We start from the raw sequence: 20,782 nt of genomic DNA, 5'->3' as shown, positions 1-20,782 counted from the left end.
TTATTATTCATGAGCCGGTACGTTTCTAACTTGCCTTGTCCCCTATGCAAGGAAACTCCAGGCGACTCTTTTCCCGTATGGGCCGTAAGTCGCCTTCTTCGTGTCTTAGGCTGCAACTGGCTCTCACGGTATACGCCTTATGTCTTCCGCTTCATAAGTCATGGCCCATCTTGGAAATGGAATACTGAGCCGCCATTATCCTGACCCGGCCCCCTAGGGCTGGTCTCATGACGGGATAATATCCCCAACACATACAACGACTCCTTGTAGGGGATTGTTGGACCAAAATTGCTAGGGAGTCATGAAGACACTAACGATCGGGACAACCCGGAGTTCCCCATGGTGAGCGCCGCCATGGGTCGAGCTTGAGAAGACGAACCCTAGTTGTGGGAAGAAGGAAGGGCAAAGGGAAAAGGACATTTCCTTCGCGTGCTGGTTCTAGAGGCGCTCAGTCGTTTCGCCCGTTTTGTACGCGTCAGCCATGCCTCTTTGGCACCAGCCCCTTGCCACGTCCGCAAAACAACCGTCCCAAACCACCAGGAGAGCCGTCAGGGGGTGCTTTGCCCGGTTTGTACATATTTAGGGGATTAAGTGAGCCAAAAGTGAGTTCTGGGGGTGATGTGGTCCAAATCTAGGAGTTCATGGGGTTATATACATTTAACTCGTGCTCCAGGTGAGCTGCTCGGAGTGGGGCACGACAGGTGTTGCTGGCTTGACGCCAGCGAGCTCGAGCTCCACCGGCTGGTGCAGAGATAGTCAACAGGGTGAGGAGGTGAAACCTTATCCTCCCTTTTCTTAATTAAAAAATACTTTATCCTTTTAGTCCCCTTTTACAATATAGTCCCTTCTATTCCCTCTCTTTATGATCCATTACTTCGTGCCACGTCACCCTGTCCAGCAGGGCCCAACTATGATAATTGTGCTCAAAGCATCCTAAACAATCGACTAGTATTTTTTTGTAAAAAGTTAGCCTAGGAATTAGTTTACTTAGCACAATTCCGTAGACTTACGATTTCCGCAATCCTGGCGTTCGATGTGGATGTTTTCTGCAATTAACTCCTCATCTGCGCACCCCAAGCATTGCGGAGCACCGCCGCTCCATGCTCGGGCACCTTGCACCACTGCTCGCTCTATACATGCGAGCGGCAGGCCTCGAGTCAAGGCATCATTGCTATTGCAAATGCTTTCCTAGTTTTATCAAAATAGGCGGGTGCATTTTCCTCTCCAGAGCATATCTGTATAGTACAATGAATTAGAGACAGGACTCTAGCCAGCACTAAGTTCCAACTTTGCTAGACAAAAAAAGGGCAAATGTGCCAAGCGTGCCAAATAACATTGAGAATAGATGCACAGGCTCCATCACAACAACGTCACCGTATACATTCGGAAAAAAATTCGAGTAATGGTTTTGCTGCTGCAATGTAACCGGATAAGTTTACCCATACTTATTTCAAGCGTTGGAAAACGAGAACCACCTTATGGCTCACAGCTATGAACGTGTTCTGGGTAGCCGGTGTTACTCCTACGGGAACGATCACTTCCGAACAGGAGAAGGCGTTCGCGGAGGCCACCATCTTATTCCTTGGAGCAGTTTTAAGCGTGATCAGAGATAAGCTGGTTGATGCATATTTACATGTGCATGTTGCCAAAGATCTGTGGGAGGCGCTCGAATATAAACTCGGGGCCACCGATGCTAGGAGCAAGATGTATGTTATGGAGCATTTCTATGATTACAAAATGGTTGAGAACCGTTCTGTACTGGAACAAGCTCATGAGATAATATGCATTGCTAAAGAACTTGAGGTTCTAAAGTGCATTTATCGGGCAAATTTGTCGCGGGTTGTATAATCGCTAAGCTTCCTAATTCTTGCAGGAACTTTGCTACCACTCTGAAACATCAGGACATGAATTCTCAATAGAGGATACCATCGGCCATATGAGTGTTGAGCAGAACTCGAGAGCAAAGGACTCGCACAAAAAAACGGTCGAAGGTCTTTCTGCTACCAACATGGTACATCAGAGGAACTTCAATTCCCACAAGCCCAAGGGGAAGAATTTTGCCCAACAGAATACCGACTTTAAGAAGAAGGGTAAGAAGACCTTCAAGAAGAACAAGAAGGGAGATGGCTGCTTCAATTGTGGTTCTGAGGAACATTGGGCCAGTAAGTGCCCAAACAAGTACAAGACGCCAGGGCAGGACTCCAAGCCTGCCAATATGATTGTGAGCAACAATGAAAGTGGTGCATCTGGGTACGGTAATTTGTTCACTCTATTTTTGGTTTGTCAACATACCGATTGGTGGGTAGACACAGGTGCAAATATTCATGTGTGTGCTAACATATCATTGTTCTCTTCTTACCAGGTCACGGGCCGAGGGTTCGTGTTAATGGGGAATAGCGCGAGCGCTTCTGTTCTTGGTGTTAGCACGGTCAATCAGAAGTTTACTTCGAGAAGGATCGTGCAGCTGAAGAATGTGCACCATGTCCCCGCCATCAAGAAGAATCTCGTTAGTGGCTCCCTTCTGTGTAGAGAAGGGTTTAAGTTGGTCTTCGAGTCCAATAAAGTAGGTGTTACGAAATATGGACTTTTCGTTGGAAAAGGTTATGAATGCGGAGGTCTTTCCGCCTTTCCCTTGTAGATTTTTGTAATAAAGTCGTGAACAATATTCATTCGAGTGTTAATGAATCTGAAGTTTGGCATTCACGTCTTTGTCACATAAGTTTTGGTGTTATGTCATGGCTAGCAAAATTGAACTTAATCCCGAGTTTCACTTTAGCCAAAGGTTATAAGTGCCATTCGTGTGTGCAAGCAAAGCAACCTCACAAGCCTCACAAGGCTGCAGAGAAGAGACACTTGGCGCCATTAGAACTCATACATTCTGATCTTTGTGAGATGAATGGTGTGTTGACTAAAGGTCAAAATAAATATTTCATGACATTGATATATGATCCCACTAGATATTGCCATGTGTATTGGTTAAATACTAAAGATGAGGCTCTATACTACTTTAAAATATATAAGGCGGAAGTTGAGAATCAACTTGAAAAGAAAATTAAACGACTCCGGTCTGATCGTGGTGGAGAGTACTTCTCAAAAGAATTTGATTCTTTTTGTGCAGAACACGACATTATTCATGAGAGGAGGCCTCCCTATTCACCCCAGTTAAACGGGGTTGCCGAGCGGAAAAACCATACTCTAACTGATTTGGTTAATGCCATATTAGATACATCGGGTTTATCCAAGGCATGGTGGGGGGAGGCTATATTGACCGCATGTCATGTCCTGAATAAGGTTCCTACAAAAGATAACGAGGTCACTCCCTATGAGGAGTGGTCAAATAGAAGGACGACGCTGTCGTACTTACGTACTTGGGGCTGCTTGGCGAAAGTCAATGTGTCGATCCCCAAATAGCGCAAGCTTGGACCAAAGACCGTGGACTGCGTTAATTTGGGTTAAGCTAAGAATAGCGTTAGCTATAGATTTCTAGTAGTGCTCTGAGGTACCTGACGTGAAGGTCGGTACAATTATGGAGTCGAGGGATGCTACATTCTTTGAGGATATTTTTCCCATGAGAGATATGCAAAGCACTTCTAGACAGGAATTTGAGGAAACTCCTGAGCATGCCATTCCTATGGAATATTATGAACAAACACATGATGAAAATCCTGAGGAGGATGACGAGGAAACCCTTGGTAGGGGCAAGAGATAAAGGACTGCAAAGACCTTTGGTGATGATTTCTTCGTATACCTCGTGGATGATAATCCCACTTCTATTTCAGAAGTGTATGCGTCTCCAGATGCTGATTACTGGAAAGGTGTGGTCCATAGCGAGATGGATTCCATCATGGCTAATGGGACATGGGAAATTACTGATCGTCCCTATGGTTGCGAACCATTGGGATGCAAGTGGGTGTTCAAAAGGAATCTTAGGCCCGATGGTACGATTGAAAAGTACAAGGCTAGGCTTGTGGCCAAGGGCTATGCCCAGAAAGAAGAAGAAAATTTCTTTGATACCTATTCACTTGTGTCTAGACTAACCACCATTCGAGTACTACTCTCATTGGCGGCCTCGCATGGTCTTCTCGTTCATCAAATGGACGTTAACACGGCTTTCTTGAACGGGGAGCTAAACAAGGAAATCTATATGCAACAGCCAGATGGCTTTGTGATAGATGGTCAGGAAGGAAAGGTGTGTAAGTTGCTAAAATCTTTATATGGTCTGAGACAATCACCTATTTAATGGCATGAGAAGTTTGATACAACTCTAACATCTGTGGGCTTCGTTGTTAATGAAGATGACAAATGTGTATACTATCGCCATGGTGGGGGCGAAGGAGTTATATTGTGCTTGTATGTTGATGAAATACTGATATTTGGAACCAACCTCAAAGTGATTGAGGAGGTTAAGTCTTTTCTGTCTCAAAACTTTGAGATTAAGGACCTTGGGGAGGCTGATGTTATCTTGAACATCAAGCTTTTGAGAGATGATGAGGGTGGGATTACAATTCTGCAATCCCACTATGTTGAGAAGATTTTGAGTCGCTTTGGATATTCAGACTGCAAAATTTCTCAAACACCATATGATCCTAGTGTGCTGATTCAAAAGTTCAAAGGCACAGTTATAGATCAATTGTGATTCTCTCAAATTATTGGTTCGATTATGTATCTATCTAGCACAACGAGGCCTGACATCGCGTTTGCTATGAGCAAACTTAGCAGGTTGGTTGCCAATTCGGGCGATGTTCATTGGCATGATGTTGAAAGAATTATGCGCTACCTGAAAGGTACTATCAACCACGGACTTCACTATACGGGATACCCATGGATACTTGAAGGGTATGGTGGTGCGAATTGGATCTCTGATGCTGATGAGATGAAGGCCACTACTCGGTATATGTTTACTCTTGGAGGTTGAAAAGGATCGAAATGGACCTAGAGGGGGGGTGAATAGGTACAGTTCCAAATTTTAATAATTACTTAGCAATTTTAGGCAAAGGTGCGGAATATGAGCGTAGGCCTAATAATTGCTATGACAAGGAGTAAGCTATTTAGAGTGAAGTAAGGCAACCGGTAAACAATAATCAAATACAAGTACGTAATAAGGATTAACACAAGTAGAGAGTTAGGGTTAGGAATAATGCCACATCTTGCCATCCTGAGATACACTCAACAAATAGGATTAGTTTCCTATGTATGTGTTGTCATTAACACCAAAAGTCGATTAGGGCATAACATGCACTTTCAGAGGTGGTGTTGTTTCCTGAAAGTCTTGCAAGCAAACGATCTTAACGAGATCGACAATGGAAGCAGAATTAACAGTGTTAGACACATCTGGTGTCGAAGCAGAATTTCTTCGAGATCTTTTGATGGACCTGCGTGTGGTTGAGAAGCCGGTTCCGGCTATCCTTATGAACTGCGATAATCAATCAGTTATTGTCAAAGTGAAGAGTTCAAAGGACAACATGAAGTCCAATAAACATATAAGAATGAGATTGAAGTCTACCAGACGTTTGAGAAACTCCGGAGTGATAGCGTTGGATTACATCCGAACGGTTAAGAATCTGGCAGATCCCTTTACTAAAGGGTTATCACGTGTTGTGATAGATAGTGCATCGAGGGAGATGGGTATGAGACCCACATGAGTTGCCATGGTAGTAACCCAACCTATATGATCGCAGATCCCGTGAAGTAAAACATGGGAAAACAAGCCAGTGGTGAACTGAGGAGAGTAACTTTACTAACCCACTCCCTTGGAGATGCAATACTCTCGGATATTGTATGGTAGGATGAATATTGTCTTAATGTGTTCTAAAGTTTATGTGTAAGCAAGATGTTGTCCTACAGAGCGATCTTTCGAGGAACACACCTATATGAGCCCGACTGCTGGTCACAGTCTATGAGATTGGGGTGATCTCTAGTAAACTCATGAATAGGCCACGAGTGTGACTAATATGCTCCACCTGAGGGGTCGGCCTTCGGTAGCCTGGTACTAGTAAGACTTGTGGTGAAGCTTCTTTATGCCAAAACTGACAATTCAAGGCATAGTCCATTGTTCAGTTGTAAAGGGGTGTAGCTGCTTGCTCGAGGTGAAGCTCAACCTTAAGAGGTCTTCACTGAAATGCTGATATATCAAAACAGTGATTGCAACGAAGGAACACGATGTGCCCTTGAGATCTGGTGGGGGATTGTTGAAATCTATGATGGGCCTTAGGCCCATAAGACAATTTCAGAAATCTCCAAGGGTCCATGTAGGTGGTGGGATGACAAGGTGGTGGTGGGAAGTTTAGTCCCACCCCGCTAGTAGAGAAGAAGTTGGGCCCCTTTATAAGGGTCTATCTTCTACATGCTATTGGAGAGTGAGAAGAGAAGAGGCACTCACGCACTCCCCCTCTGCCGCCCACCGCCTTTATAAGCAGGGCTAAAGCCAACCCTAACCAACACAAGATCAGATCACCTCTGCCTCATGCGCTCGTTCCTTTGCTGTTGTTGCCGTCGGGGACTCCGTCCCGTTCACCGCGTACACGGTCAACAGGAGAGCATGCCTCTAAAACCCCGCCTCTCCGGATCCTGTACGGGAGAGGACGAATAGGTTTTTGGGAAGCAATCACGCGACTGCTCGCCTCCGTCCGTCTACTTCGTCTACGTTCGCGTCACCCTCGTCATCGCCAGGTCTTCACCAAGCGAAGCCGACCGTCTCGTCCGCGAGAAGGCCGAAGCCAAAAAGAAGGCGGTAAAGGATGCTGCCGCCGCCAACGCTGCTGCTAAGGCCAACTGACCAATCGAAGGGTATAACCCGTTTATCACGCTCCTGTTTATTTCTGCCCTAGTAGTACTAGCTATATGCGTAGATGATTCCGCTATATGCGTAGTACTTGCTAGTATGCTCCATAATCAGCGTGTCATGAATCTAGTCAATGCCGTGTTAGTAATTATTTCTTGGATTAATCTATTCGAAAAATTGCCTATTTACTCAACAAGCGACGGGCCTCAGGTCAAGGCATCATTGCTACTCCCTCCGTCACGGTTTAGAAGGCACAATTAAACTTACATGCGTTTTCAAAATAAACAAGGTTTAAGGCGCGAAAGCAATTACTCTTATTAATTAGTACTAGTCATGCACTCACTCTCCCAATTTGCTGCTCAGGCATTAGTACTATTACTTTCTCAGTTGATTAGGCGCATTAGCATTTACACCTGCTACATCTCACAACCAATCGATGACTGCCTTGGTCCCAGAGATTTTCAAGCGTGTCTTCTAAATCGTGACGGATGGAGTATTGCAAACGCTTTCTAGTTTTATCAAAATAGGCGGGTGCATTTTCCTCTCCAGGGCATATCTGTATAGTACAATGAATTAGAGACGGGACTCTAGCCAGCACTACGTTCCAACTTTGCTAGACAAAAAAAGGGCAAATGTGCCAAGCGTGCCAAATAACATTGAGAATAGATGCGCAGGCTTCATCACAACAATGTCACCGTATACATTCCTTTTCCAGAATACAACTGACGGCCTCGTCAACAGTATCAACAACCTGTAAGAAATAAATAAGTGCAGTTTTCTGTTAGAACAGCAAGCCAATACACAAACATGATATCACAGCAATGGATAATTTGTCGTTATGGTTCTGCTCCCAAAAGAGGTGACATTTATCACACAAAGTTTTTGAGTGGATGCTGTTTTCTGTAGTTTATCAAACGTGTATACTGCTCCTTTTATTTACACACTACTGCAAATCCTTCTTTTATGCCATCTCCCAGCATACTTGGTGTACTTCCCATGCTTAATGGCTTAGAGCATTAGTTTATGGTTATCGTTCTGCTGCCATGGTACACTCCAAAAGTACAAAACATTGAGTACTGGATGTGTCACACGTGTGACGGGAGATGGCATCACGGTGCTTGTAAATTAAACATTGTACATATTGTTGATAGACTACAGAAGACAAGATCCAAACAAACATTTACGTTACACTTCCTTTGGGAGCAGAACCATAACCAGCTACTTGTATAGATCACAACAATAGCAAAACTAACCTTTTATGAGTTACTTTTTCACATTTGGGCAGGCAAATTATCTAGTTTTACAAAACTACTCCCTCCGTCCCAAAATAAGTGTCTCAACTTTATACTAGCTTTAGTACAAAATTGCATTAAACTTGAGACACTTATTTTGGGACGGAGGGAGTACTATCTTTACACTCATTCAAGCATGGTAAGATAAATATCTTACCTTGGAATTGGACTAGCATAAAATAGATGCTAAAGTTAAATAGCAGATTGAACTATATGATGAGCCATAATAATCTTAATAACTAGAATTTCTTTAGCTTGGTCTACTCTAAAACTTTAAAGCTAACCATATGGCCCTTAAGCAGTGACAATAACAGTTGTGCAGTAACAAAATATTACTACATCCATCCCAGAATTTAACGGGCATTATTATGCTTGGAGTCAACACTATAAAACTTTGACCACTAATCTACACAAAAGTAAATAATTGGTAATGTAAAATTATGTCATTTCATGTATTTTTGTGAAATCATTTAATGTTATATACTGACCTAGTATTTTTAGTACCATGCTAAGTTAAATAGTACTAGTCGAATGCATTGGAGACTGTTTAAGTCCAACACGGCTTATATTTTCGAACAAAGGAGGTAAAACGCGAAAGCATCAAGCTGTAGGTTGTACAGGTAAAGCCGCAACATCACAGTGAAGCTGCAAAGAAAAGCCATTTTATCATGTCCAGCAACTGATGCCACCCCCCCCCCCCCCTCCCCAACAGACAAAAGTAAATGCAGTAGGTTGCCGACACAATCGCAGCAGGATACTAATTACTGCTTGATTGGACTAATCAAGGGAGTAATAGACAGGATTTGATCGTTGCTGTCCGTTGCCACTAAGTTGATTTGACCGATCAAGACAGTACTAAACAATTTCTAAGTGGGTATTTCATGCTTTTACAACTCGTTTATATCAACAAACTAAGAACCAATAGGTGACACAGAATGGTGGACTAAGCAATGAAATTGACTGAATCTATCTAGCCTAAAATAATGGGTGAAAGCCTGTTTTCGGTATTTGAAAGAAATGGGCGAAAGCCGGCCGACGACCCGCTAATCTTGATTTCAAACATAGTACACGATTGTGTGGTGGCATCACTGCATGAAGAACAGAGCTCCAGAGTGAGTTGCTAGTTGTGTGAACTGATGTACTATAGAATGAAGTCAAATGAACTCGTGCAAGTTGGGTGAACTGATGTACTATAGGGGAAGTGTAGAAGACATCGAGGTCAAGAAACATGACAACTGCCTTATGGTTATTCAGATTTCAGACTGAAACTACTATCAGTTATACATAAATTTAGCTGACAACATTTGTTGCAGATGACGAAACATCCATAAGTTCCAACTAGAGAATCACCAGTATACATACCAAATCAGCAGGAAACTTTGGATCATTATCATTTCCCCTAAACACACCAGTCCTAGTAAGGACAGACGACCAAGGGGGGCCAGCCTGCAAAGTGTAAATTTATCAATATTAGCATCTCTTGCCAGAATTCAATCAACAAGGTAAATGCTGTCTTCGGATAAATGCAGGTGACACATTATTTTGTAGGATTGCATGCTAACTGTTCAACCGTGAGTTCACAAATACTACGAAGGACAGACTGAGAAGTGCTCAACTTCCTAACGCTGTCAACCGCTGGAAGCAGTGATTTCCTTTATTGGAAGAATAAGAGGTGTCATAGCATAGGCTAACCTTCAAAACTCCATTGATATCAACTTTAGGATTATCACCGATCATGTAGATAGTAGAGAACTGATGGTCTTGTACTTCATTTGTCAGCTGTGAATTTGGATAGATACCCATAACAATTTTTTGGAGTATACTAGCTGCATTCTTGAACACGAATGGATTAGGCTTCCCATAAGATATATACTTCAGCGGAATATCATTAACTCTGCAAATTTAAGTTAACAGGAGACAGATAAGTAGTATTTAACATATATGTGCTTAGACATACAGTTAATTAATTACTCCATCCGTCCCAAAATAAGTGTCTCAACTTTGTACTAGTTCTAGTACAAAGTTGTACTAAGCTTGAGACAGTTATTTTGGGACGGAGGGAGTATATAGTATATTGGCTTACTGATTGAAGATGCTTTCAAGTGCAATCCGGAAGGCACCCATCCCAAGCCGCTCAGAAGGAAATGCAGCCTGCCATAGGAGATCCCAAACAAATTATAATTTGCTAGCAGTTACCTTACATATGCATGCACGGAACCTGAACATCAATCAGAGTATTTCCCTGCAATGAGTTCATCGTGTGGCACGGTGACCCCCTTCCTAATACATTATCATACCTTCAAACTTTACACATTTTAAATATATTGACAAAGCAGATTCGTGTGCCAATTTTTAAAGAACGGAGCAAAAGAGAATAGAAAAATGCTTCTGCCTTTTGTTTGAAGTTTTGGCCAGCACTCTTACTTTGTATGGGCTGAGATACAACTTATACAGGTCATCCTCTGGTTGATAAAGAGACAAAGGGATGCAAGTGAGATAAATCATCTGGAAGAGAATCAGTTCAAAATCATGGAAGAGAGATATTGTCTGTAGTACATAGCAAGCATGGGGGTGAACCATGTACAGATGGAAATGAGTTGTAATTAACTGTCAATGCCAGGAGTTGAAATCAGCTGTGAAGGGTACACAGCTACAATTCTGAACCATACAAATCCATTTAAACCATTCTTCTTTTCTCACCTGAGGCACCATGCATCCAGATCTCCAGCTGATTAGGCTAAGGAATCCGACGTGTCCTACAAGTGTCTTAGTAGTTGCACGTTCAGTTTAGGGAAGAGTCCTAGTCCAACTTTGCCTTTGAGTCCTATGATGAGTAAGGCCAGCCTCTATAGAGGTAGCCAACTAGTACTAGGATTCCTTAGCCTGTTCAGCTGGAGGTCTGGACGCATGCTGCCTCCTCTGATGCGTAGATCCCCACATGACACAATGCTTCGGCTAAAACCGACACATACACTCCTCCACCTATGCAAATGGTGAAATGACCTTAAATCTGTTTCTTCTACCATTAATGTCAAGTCTAAACAAGTAGGGCCTTTAATTGAGATACGAACTGAAATCCTTGAACCTGTACATTAAGTCCCTAAATCTGAAAGTAAGCTGACAGGTCAACTAATCTGTATTAAATTGAGCCCATTAATGGAAAGAATGCGTGGGATGCCCCAATTTCTATAATGACACCACCAAACTACATATTAAGATTTGATACTTCCTCTGTTCAGAAATATGACATTTTAGAAACGGGCTATACACAACGAACTCCTCATACCTGATATTCAAGATCATCAGCCGAAAAATACAAAGGAGGTTGATCTCCTTTTCCATTTCCAGGAAGTCCACCAGTTGACAAGATGTCACAAAGTACCTTTAACATATAATCGACAAACAATTTAATGTATGCATGCCAACCACTTCAACTGAAAAACATAAACATGGCACTTTGCATGCATGTCTATAGAAGTGAACATTTATAACTCACACGGTTACTGTTTCCAAGAAGATTAAAAAATGGCTCAAGAAGATTTTACAATAATGAAACATAGAGTAGACTACCTGTAGATCTCTACCCCAATCAACAGGGTCACTGACAACAAACACTCCTTTAACTCTCTCCTGGTAAACATCATATGGTCGATGCAATTTTTCAGACATAAAGTCTTCACAGTTTGATTCTCCCACTTTCCATTTTTTGAAAGGAGCTAGGGGGTCAATTTCCTTAAAATATGATGAATAGTCATCTATAGATAGAACCTTTCTGCACATAACAAACAATTCATGAGAAATACACACAACAAATTTCACTACGGTCGTAATACTTAAAAGCAACATTAAGGATTACCTAAAACCATACTCAGCCATCACTGCTGCAGGCTCTCCTTTTCCAACAGCAACAATAAGATCATCTTCAAAACTGTAGTAACAGGAAACCGTTGTATATTCCGTTCAGGAATAAAATTTCATGGGTGAAAATCACAAACGTTATCCATAGACAGAACTTAAAGACTACTTATGTACTTCAATGCTATACCGCTTCACCAGCTCTCTGTAAGGAGAATGGCCATGCACAACCTGCATCATCATCACAAAAAAAGGCAGAAATTAACATAGAAACAGATGCAGATATTCTTTTTCATTAAACTGTGTTGTGTTAATTGTTAGTTAAAAGTCTAATGTTGTGTATGACTGACTGTTCATAAGCAATGAATAATGAGCCATGATGATAGTGTAAATACCTGTGCTGGAGAGATGTTAACTCCCAAAAGCTCACTTAACTCTAGGGCTCTTTTATGCTCTGGAACACCACCTCCTGCCAACAAATTGAAAAATCTTAATAATATCAATAACGAGATTTGGTAATATAACTGAGAACTGGTAAGCATCACCGTGCCTCACTGTACAAAGTACAAAACCCTTAAACATAGGATGGGTATGAAAAAATAACTGTTCAACATTGTAAAACATTCTTCCTGTAGGAAACATTGCCTCTTAATTATCCAGATAGTTCAGCATTATTCTATAACCAAAATAGACAAGTCAACCTCAGCATTTCAATTTTTGTAAGGCTGAATCCATGTGAGTTAAGATAACCCCATAATACAGGTGGTGCCATGTTAGGGCTGTGGGTCTTTTGTTTTTTGCAAACCACATCATGCTAATGAAATTTCATGAAATTAACACTAAGAATGGTGTAACTTTCATATATAATTGTGTATTTGAACCCACAGGGTTGCGCCATTTTTTTATATTTTTTGCAAATCACATTATGCTAGTGAAATTTCATGAAATTAACACTAAGAACGGTGTAACCACATAATTGCGTATTTGACCTCCACAGGGTTGCGACACCGGCGCCGCCACTGGCTACAATATAGTGACATATATTGGAAAACATCATGCATGCAACTGGTTTAGTTGTAGTACAGGAAGATATTAACCTGATTATAAGAGTTAAGCCAACATTCAGTTCGTGTTAAAATTAACAGGCCTGATATTGATCTAAATAACAGAAGCAATCCATCACTATATATAGAAATCATTGCAACCATTTTAGATAAACAGGATGTGCTATAGGACATAGTGAACTGCTCACCGTTGGTCAAGAACAGAAAAGGAACCTTCAGGGTACCTGAAAAAGAGGCAACGAATGATGATCCACAAGCTACTAAGCACCATATGGTAGGGCATTAATTTACTATCATTGCCAGCATATTTTTTTTTTAAAACATACTGATGCAGCATAAGTGTTCAGCAATCTATTACTCCTTCCCTCCGTTCGTGGTGTTTCATGCAGCTTTGATCATGACTTCCACTTCCAGTATGAATATGGTAGTAAGAAAATTAGAAAATTATGTTGCTATGAAGTATATTTCATGACGATCTACTGGAGTTATTTCCCCTGAGCAACCTAAATATCTTTTATGTATTATAAGTTTCATAAGTTTGACTACATGCTCTTTCGGAAGTCATCTGTTTACAAACACAGTTATTAGTAGTGCACAGCACAAATATCTTTTATGTATTATAAGTTTTATAAATTAACATAATCCGCATGAACACCACGCCCAAGCACAAACCTAGTGCCTAGGACCTGTTTGATGAAATAACGCAAAGGCACCTAGCACACGTTGCCAATCCGCCTGCACAAGTACGGACGAAACGCTCCCTTCTTGATCTTCTTATATGTAGTACAATACAAACTGATTCAACCAAATGCCAGCAGAGTGCAAGAAGCACGGGATTACCATCGTCGGAGTAGAGGCGTCGGATGGCCTGCGGCGAGCCCCCGATGGGGCTACGGCCGCGCAGGATGACCCCGTCAATGTCGAAGGCGATGCCGAAGGAAGGCCTCGCCGGCGCCGCGGCGCAGTGGGACAGTCGGCGGCCGCGCGTGCCCTGGAGCTCCACCCGCGTCCGCGCCGCCGCGAGAGCGAGAGCGGAGCGGAAGCCCCTCATGCCGTCAGAGAACGCGACGAGGCGTGGCGAATTGTGGACTCCTTTTTCGCAACCAAAAAAAAAGAGTTCCGGGCTCTTTATTTCCGCGGTCGCTGACGTGCGGGCCACCACCCGCTGTGTGATGTGTGTGCCGCAGCACAAGACGTGGCGGGCCGGCGTCCCGCAGCAGCGCCGCGCCCTCTTCTTCTTCCAGCTCCGGTTCCAAGGCCAACTCTCGGGGCAGTGACAGCCGCACAACCGCCCGTTGGTCACCACCCAAACTCCGCTCGCCACCGGCGCCCACCGCCATGGCCGCGCACTCGCTGCTCACCGTGCCGCGCGCGACTGCCGGCCCGCGACTGGCTGCACCGCTTTTCACCCCGGCCGCGACCGGGCCGAGCCTCTGCCGCGCGAACTACCGGCCCGGCCACCTCACCAACCAGCAGCAGCGGCTGCGCCACCTTCACCCGGCCACCAAGCCCGGAGCCATAGGTATCCCGCGACCTCCGTCGGTCACACTGGTCGCTTATATGATGCTGTTCAGCTCGATCTGTGAAAGCCACACGCACGCGCGCTTAACATGATCGGCGCGATTCGCAGGGAGCGCCGCGGAGGCTGCTTCGGCGCCGGCGGAGGGGCTCGTGAGGTCGCTGCAGGGGGTGGAGGTGCTCGACCTGAGCGGGAAGGCGGTGCCCGTCGTTGATCTGTGGAAGGACAGGAAGGCCGTGGTTGCGTTCGCCCGCCATTTCGGGTGGATTTCACTGTTTCTGTCCGGATTATTTGTCGAGCTACGGCGATTATTTTGTGTAGCTGAGATGATTGGTGCTGGTTATTTGCAGGTGTGTGCTATGCCGGAAGAGGGCCGACCTTCTGGCAGCTAAGCAGGTCAATTCGATGTCTCATTGATTCCCCACTTTGTTAATTACTAGTGATAGAGGAACATACGAAATGCCGTCAACTGCTCAAAGCTATGCATTCTGTCGCTTGTCATTTGCCAAGGTCCATTGAACAAAAATGAACCCCCCTGTTTCAGAGGTCATGGCCCATGGGTAACGTACTAACACCTGCTCAATGTTTGGCTGCCCAGATGTTTCAGTAATTCCGCACAGCATAAGGCCTTCCTAAGTTAGTTAACGCAAAACTTAACGTTATGTGTTCAGTTTCATTAGCTTATGTAGCTCCTGAATTCAGTGTATGCCTTTTGTAAACTGTTCTTTTTTGTATGTTTGATCTTCATTCAGGAGGCAATGGAAGCTGCAGGAGTTTCTCTTGTTTTAATCGGACCAGGTACTGTTGAACAGGTATGTGCTCTACTGTGAGAACACTTCTTTTTTGGTGTATTTGGTGGTTGTGAAATAAAATAAGGCTAATGTGGACGGTAAGGATAATACGCACTGGTGTTTGATGTGGTATTGTGTTTGGTGTATTCCTGAAGTAACCATGAATCAACGGTTACGTTTATCACGAAGAGGAGTTGCAAACTCATGAGTGTTCTGGTGGTTGATTGAATTAGTTATTTGATAGATGGAGTCCATTTTAATTGTAGATAATCTATCATGTCAATGGTTGATGGAATAATACTGTATTTTTACTGATCCAGGCAAAGGCGTTTTCTGATCAAACCAAATTCAAAGGAGGTAAGAGTAAATACAATTATACATCGACTTGTACGCCTATAACAATGTTAACATGCTAGTATAGTAGATTGAAGTGGTAGCAGCCGAGGCCGGAGCTTATTGTGATAAGTGGGCCCTGGCGCCCCTTCTAAATGAAAAACCCACTATTAACTATCATTATATCACCCTAGTCCCTCTTTTAAATAAAAGTCCCACTACTAAGTATCATTACTTTCTACTTATACACCAACTAGAAGGAAGTTAGCAATAGTTTGCTAGTATCATGTAGCATAATTTATTGGCCGTCTCTACATTTTGGTTCATGCTCCTCCACTGGTACCAATGATTCAGTGTTGTGATGCATTAGTATATGTTGAAAGCATGTTCCACTTAGGTTCTGAAAGTAGGTGGAACCTTTTTTATGCAACAGTATTTTGGCCTTCAAATAACTAGTGTCTCATGAAACCAGTTCTCTTGATTATGAACCTTTTCCCATGAAACGCTTTGCGCAGAGTGCTCCTAAAGCTCAAATTTTACAAGTTCTCAGTAACTGTGCAACAGGGGCAGCTTAACTATACAAGAAAATGAGTTGTTGACGAAACATTTTGGTTTATTAATACTATAGTTCTTAAGAAAATGAAAATGAAAATTATTTATATCACTCGTTAAAGGTATTTGACTATAAATCATACCGATGTTGATTCGGATTGGGCAATTTGTGGGAATTGTTCCACTATACAAATCTGACAATAACACTTTGCAGAAGTATATGCCGATCCGGATTACTCATCATATAGGGCTCTGGAATTTGCCAATGGCTTGTTCTCAACATTCACTCCATCGGTAACTCCTACTGGATAACTTTCCTATTGTGTAGTTTCTGTTCATCGACAGATACGTAAACATCCATCATGTCGCAGGCGGGTCTGAAGATTATACAGCTGTACAGGGAAGGGTACAGGCAGGACTGGGAACTGTCATTTGAAAAGAACACCAGGACGAAAGGCGGATGGTATGTTTTGGCGTTGCTTTGGCTGTTGGAGCTCTGATATAGTAATTCTCTTCGGAGCATTGGTTAGTGGTGGATCAGTTTGAGGAACAATTGTCTATCTTTCTTAGGTATCAAGGGGGCCTCCTTGTTGCAGGCCCAGGCATCGACAACATCTCCTACATCCACAAGGTCAGTAAGCAAGCCCTTGGTGGCACCATTTTCCATTTGATCATTCGCTGGATGGTGAATTACTGGTTGTAACTTTGTGTTGTGTAATCCTTCAACAGGACAAAGAAGCTGGAGATGACCCTGAAATGGAGGATGTTTTGAGAGCTTGTTGTTCCTAGATCTTTAGTATTGCTTTGATCTGAGAAATTAGAAATAAGAATAGAACTCCTTTAGTATACCCACTGCCACATGTTGTCGTATATAGTCGTACTAGTGGAGTGGGGTGCATAGATGACCAGTCCCAGGTTTTAGTAACCCCCGAGCCTCGGCAACACTTGTCCAGTACTCCAGTGCCGGTGAAAGCATATGAACCAGAGAACATAGCGTGTGCGATGCTTTGGGTGTATTTGTATAAACCCTAGTAAACCTGCTGCACGAATTTATATAAAGATACTGTTCATTGCACTTGCACAGCGAGTCGGCTGCATTGCGGCCGCGTTTGAATACGTGTATTCGGGTACGCGGCCGGCGGCTGGCTACACATATATGCAAGAGACATGCTTAAGCTTAGACTTGACCGAATCGGTGACGTTCCGGTAGCAAACATGTCCTCCGTTCCTCTGTAAACTAATATAAAAGTGTTTAGATAACTAAAGTAATGATCTAAACACTTTTATACTACCCCAGTTTACAAGAGGAAGTACAAGCGACCCAGGTACACGAATATTTTCAATGTAAAAAAAAGTACACGAATATTTTCTTGTGCTTTGTTTTGCAGCCTTGTTAATCAAGGAGCCGATTGACTTGGACGAGGGGTTGAACCACCGCCGTGATCATCTTAAACCGATCAGCACCTATATCCCGTCCACAAATATCGGAACGACGGGAGCTGGCCCGGCGCCTTGCATTCTCTAGCTGCCTATCTTTATCTTTATCTTTACCTACTAATCTCCCCTAATAATAAATCACGGATCGGTTCTGCCGTACGTCGCTGGCGGTTTTGCAAAAAAGTCCTTATGTTTTCGGCTATTCAACCCGCGGTCCTTTTGTGAGTTAAAAAACGTTTCGCTTTTACGTGAACCCCCTCGCAATCACCCTCGCCTCCCCACCACCAGCACCGGGCTCTCCGCCACCGCCCGCCTCACCGCCTCCCCGCCGTCGCCCCTCGCCGGCACGCCCTCCTGGCTGCCCGCACCCTCGGCCTCGGCCTTCTCGGACCGCCGCGGCCACGCCGGCAGCCGGCCCACGCTATACGGGATCGCCTGGTACATCTCGACCGGTCGGACTCAAAAGGAGAGGGCAGAGCGACGACGGCCTCGTCCCCGGTGACCGCGGCGGCGTGCTCGGCCTCGTCGGCGACCTCGTGCACGGCGGGGTTCACCCGAGCCCCTGTAGCAGCCGCTTCACCACGTGGTTGAGGCAGCACCCGCGCCTCCCCACCACCAGCACCGGGCTCTCCGCCACCGCCCGCCTCACCGCCTCCCCACCGTCGCCCCTCGCCGGCGCGCCCTCGGCCTCGGCCTGCTCGGACCGCCGCGGCCACGCCGGCAGCCGGCCCGCGCTATACGGGATCGCCTGGTACATCTCGACCGGTCGGCCTCGAAAGGAGAAGGAATGGTTTTGTCAACATTTCAGAACATGATTCACATCTTAAAATCAGAGCAAGTTCTGCAGCGGTTCTTGCCTCAGCCACTGGCAGGGAGGCTGATACTGAAACTGGTGCTGCATTGAAATATGTCATATTGGTAGTAAGCCTTCCACTTAAATTTGTTTACAAGTTAATTTCGGAAGCCTGCAGTGCTTGGCTTCCTAGTACTTTCGTTCACCCTCAGCATGGTTCATTGATTACCTTATGGCTTGCCGTATGTCTGGACATACTTCTTGTTGATGATACTTTAGGTTTGAAACACTTGCTTCTTGAGACTTGCTTGTATCTCTTTTCTGTTCACTTGTCGGAAGCTTCAATAAGGATTCTGGGCTGAATGCTTTTAAGGAATCAGAAGCCCCATGCACCTCGGTCAGATTCCAGATATCTGGTTTGCATGGTAGGAGCCAAGTAGCATTTGTGCTGTTCAACCTCTTTGGAATTGGCAAGACACAATGGAAGGACCTGCAAGCAAAGGTCAGATATCACTCTTTGAAAAGGGAGTTGTCTAAAGTTGGCTGCACATACGCTGATATCAAACAAGTCATCAGTGGAAATGACCAGAATGTCCGGACTTTAGTGAATCTCTTTTCGAAGGTAAAGAACTCACCTTATCTTGCAGATTTAATTGACTTTAACATCATTTTTTTCGATTGACTATGGGTATTGCATACTGTCCAAGGTTTGCACGTTAGGGAGAATATGCTGATTAATAGCTAATGTTAGTAGTCAGCTGCAGACCCAGTTAGACTGTACGTGGGGGTTAGTTAGTTGTTGTACCAGTCAGTCAGTCACTGTGGAGTTACAAGCCAGAATATCTGCGGCAGAAACCTAGGCCCAGTATCTTATTTTGTCAGTTGGAGTTACTACATGATATGTCAAAATGTCGACCTTTATTTATTACTATCCAGTTTATCTATCTATTTCTTTTCTAGGCATGCCATTATTTAATGTGTAAGTTTGATCTTCTGCCTGCATAGGTCTTTTAACATAATTGAATGCATGAGATAAATGTATTTTGTGCTGAAATTCTAGGTCTCCAGCTATTACCAGATGAAATTATTACTGACTACATTTCCTGTTGGCAGAGTTTATCTTTCGATGTTCAGGAACCTCAGTTCTGCTCAGTATCTAATTATCCAGATGTTGATCCTGTCATATTTTGTCTTGATCACGATTTTAAGGGACGAGGAGGAGCTTGCGATTTCCGGTCTGCCCGATCTGCTGACGCATGTGGCGGACTAGGAGTCTTTGTGTTTTCTCTGAAACAAAGCACGGACGTTCCGAGTTGCAACGAACATATTCTTTTGCTATCAGATATAAAAAAATAATGCATAATGGCACATGAAGCATGTTGTGTTCTTTTTTTTGCCCGATGCAACGCACGAGCATTTGTACTAGTACTAATAAAGCAATTAGTACTTCTGTCGTCCGTCATTAACATTGCCTATAAAGTTGATGAAAATTACCCAAAATTGCCACTTATAAGTCATAGAAAACGTTTTAAACAGGAAAATCTCTGGACTGGGCCGGTCCATGCAGGCACCTCCTATATTACGCTCTGGGCATTGAAAAAAGATGCAGCACACCTATTTGGGTCGGCCCATGCGTGACCGCCTGTTCTTTTAGTTTAGTTTTTTTATTTTACTTTTCAGTTCCATGTTTTTCTACTTTAAATAATTTAGAACTTCAAATAACTTTTTTTAAATTTAAGAAACTGAGAATTTTGAAATAAAATATTAAAAAACATAATTTTTTTGAGAATTCAAAAATTACTCAGGAGTTTTGAAAAAAGTTTGCATATACAAAAAATGCTTAAATTTTTAGAAAATGTCTGTAAAATGAAAAAAGTCAATAATTTTAAACAAAAGTCCGTGTAAAAATCTTAAAAACAGTTCGTGCCTCTGTTTTTACTCTCATTTTTTATTTTCATTTTCTGTTCCATTTTTTTAAAATTTAAATAATATCGACTTTTGAAAAACTTTTGCCACTTCTAAAACTGAGAATTTTGAAGAAAACATAAAATGTTTTTGAATTCAAAAAATGCTTGGGATATTTGTAAAAGTATTCCCATATTCAGAAAAATGTTCATAATTTTGAGAACAATGTTGGTGAAAACAATAAAAGTCCATGATTTTGAGAAGAAAGTTTGTGTATTATTTTTTGAGTGCAATTGAAAAAAATGTTTGCTAATTCAATAAATGTTCATGCATTTCAAAAAATGTCCTAAAATTTTAAGGATCAGCATCCTTAAAAATTATAATTATTTTTCTTCCCTTGCAACGCACACACCCTTTTGCTAATAAATACCAAAGCATCCAAATTCCTAGTCAGGAAGGG

The 20,782-nt window shown here is 43.1% G+C and overlaps 2 protein-coding genes and 1 pseudogene across 2 annotated transcripts; 1 reads left to right on the top strand and 2 right to left on the bottom strand.

Annotated features, from left to right (window-relative positions):
• Positions 1–7,294: 7,294 nt before the first annotated feature.
• On the bottom strand, positions 7,295–14,075 carry LOC123448951 (uncharacterized protein YKR070W). The gene is made up of 11 exons (XM_045126006.1): positions 13,833–14,075; positions 13,181–13,216; positions 12,324–12,397; positions 12,119–12,159; positions 11,930–12,001; positions 11,644–11,845; positions 11,360–11,455; positions 10,157–10,224; positions 9,766–9,967; positions 9,436–9,519; positions 7,295–7,532 (listed from the first exon to the last, which is right to left on the bottom strand). Exons 1-11 carry the CDS (start codon positions 14,041–14,043, stop codon positions 7,473–7,475), a joined length of 1,146 nt encoding a protein of 381 aa, XP_044981941.1. The 5' UTR covers positions 14,044–14,075; the 3' UTR covers positions 7,295–7,472.
• A 123-nt stretch (positions 14,076–14,198) lies between these two features.
• LOC123448952 (thioredoxin-like protein AAED1, chloroplastic) lies at positions 14,199–17,262 on the top strand. Its single transcript, XM_045126007.1, has 9 exons — positions 14,199–14,514; positions 14,623–14,773; positions 14,862–14,907; positions 15,264–15,323; positions 15,623–15,659; positions 16,402–16,481; positions 16,559–16,650; positions 16,758–16,818; positions 16,917–17,262. Exons 1-9 carry the CDS (start codon positions 14,331–14,333, stop codon positions 16,974–16,976), a joined length of 771 nt encoding a protein of 256 aa, XP_044981942.1. The 5' UTR covers positions 14,199–14,330; the 3' UTR covers positions 16,977–17,262.
• Positions 17,263–17,938: 676 nt separating this feature from the next.
• LOC123450615 lies at positions 17,939–18,381 on the bottom strand (annotated as a pseudogene).
• Between the last annotated feature and the right edge of the window lie 2,401 nt (positions 18,382–20,782).

Source organism: Hordeum vulgare, chromosome 4H, assembly GCF_904849725.1.
Source record: "Hordeum vulgare subsp. vulgare chromosome 4H, MorexV3_pseudomolecules_assembly, whole genome shotgun sequence".
Classification (NCBI taxonomy): domain Eukaryota; kingdom Viridiplantae; phylum Streptophyta; class Magnoliopsida; order Poales; family Poaceae; genus Hordeum; species Hordeum vulgare.
This window is presented reverse-complemented; position numbering and strand designations above follow the sequence as displayed.

Bases quoted from the DNA above. Each gene is read 5' to 3' on its own strand.
- LOC123448951 (XM_045126006.1), bottom strand. From the start codon at position 14,043: ATGAGGGGCTTCCGCTCCGCTCTCGCTCTCGCGGCGGCGCGGACGCGG. The intron at 9,520-9,765 runs GTTAGCCTATGC...TACACTTTGCAG, and splicing joins ATATCAATGGAGTTTTGAAG to GCTGGCCCCCCTTGGTCGTC. The intron at 7,533-9,435 runs GTATGTATACTG...TATTTCTTACAG, and splicing joins CAAAGTTTCCTGCTGATTTG to GTTGTTGATACTGTTGACGA.
- LOC123448952 (XM_045126007.1), top strand. From the start codon at position 14,331: ATGGCCGCGCACTCGCTGCTCACCGTGCCGCGCGCGACTGCCGGCCCG. The intron at 16,651-16,757 runs GTATGTTTTGGC...TATCTTTCTTAG, and splicing joins ACCAGGACGAAAGGCGGATG to GTATCAAGGGGGCCTCCTTG. The intron at 16,819-16,916 runs GTCAGTAAGCAA...ATCCTTCAACAG, and splicing joins ACATCTCCTACATCCACAAG to GACAAAGAAGCTGGAGATGA.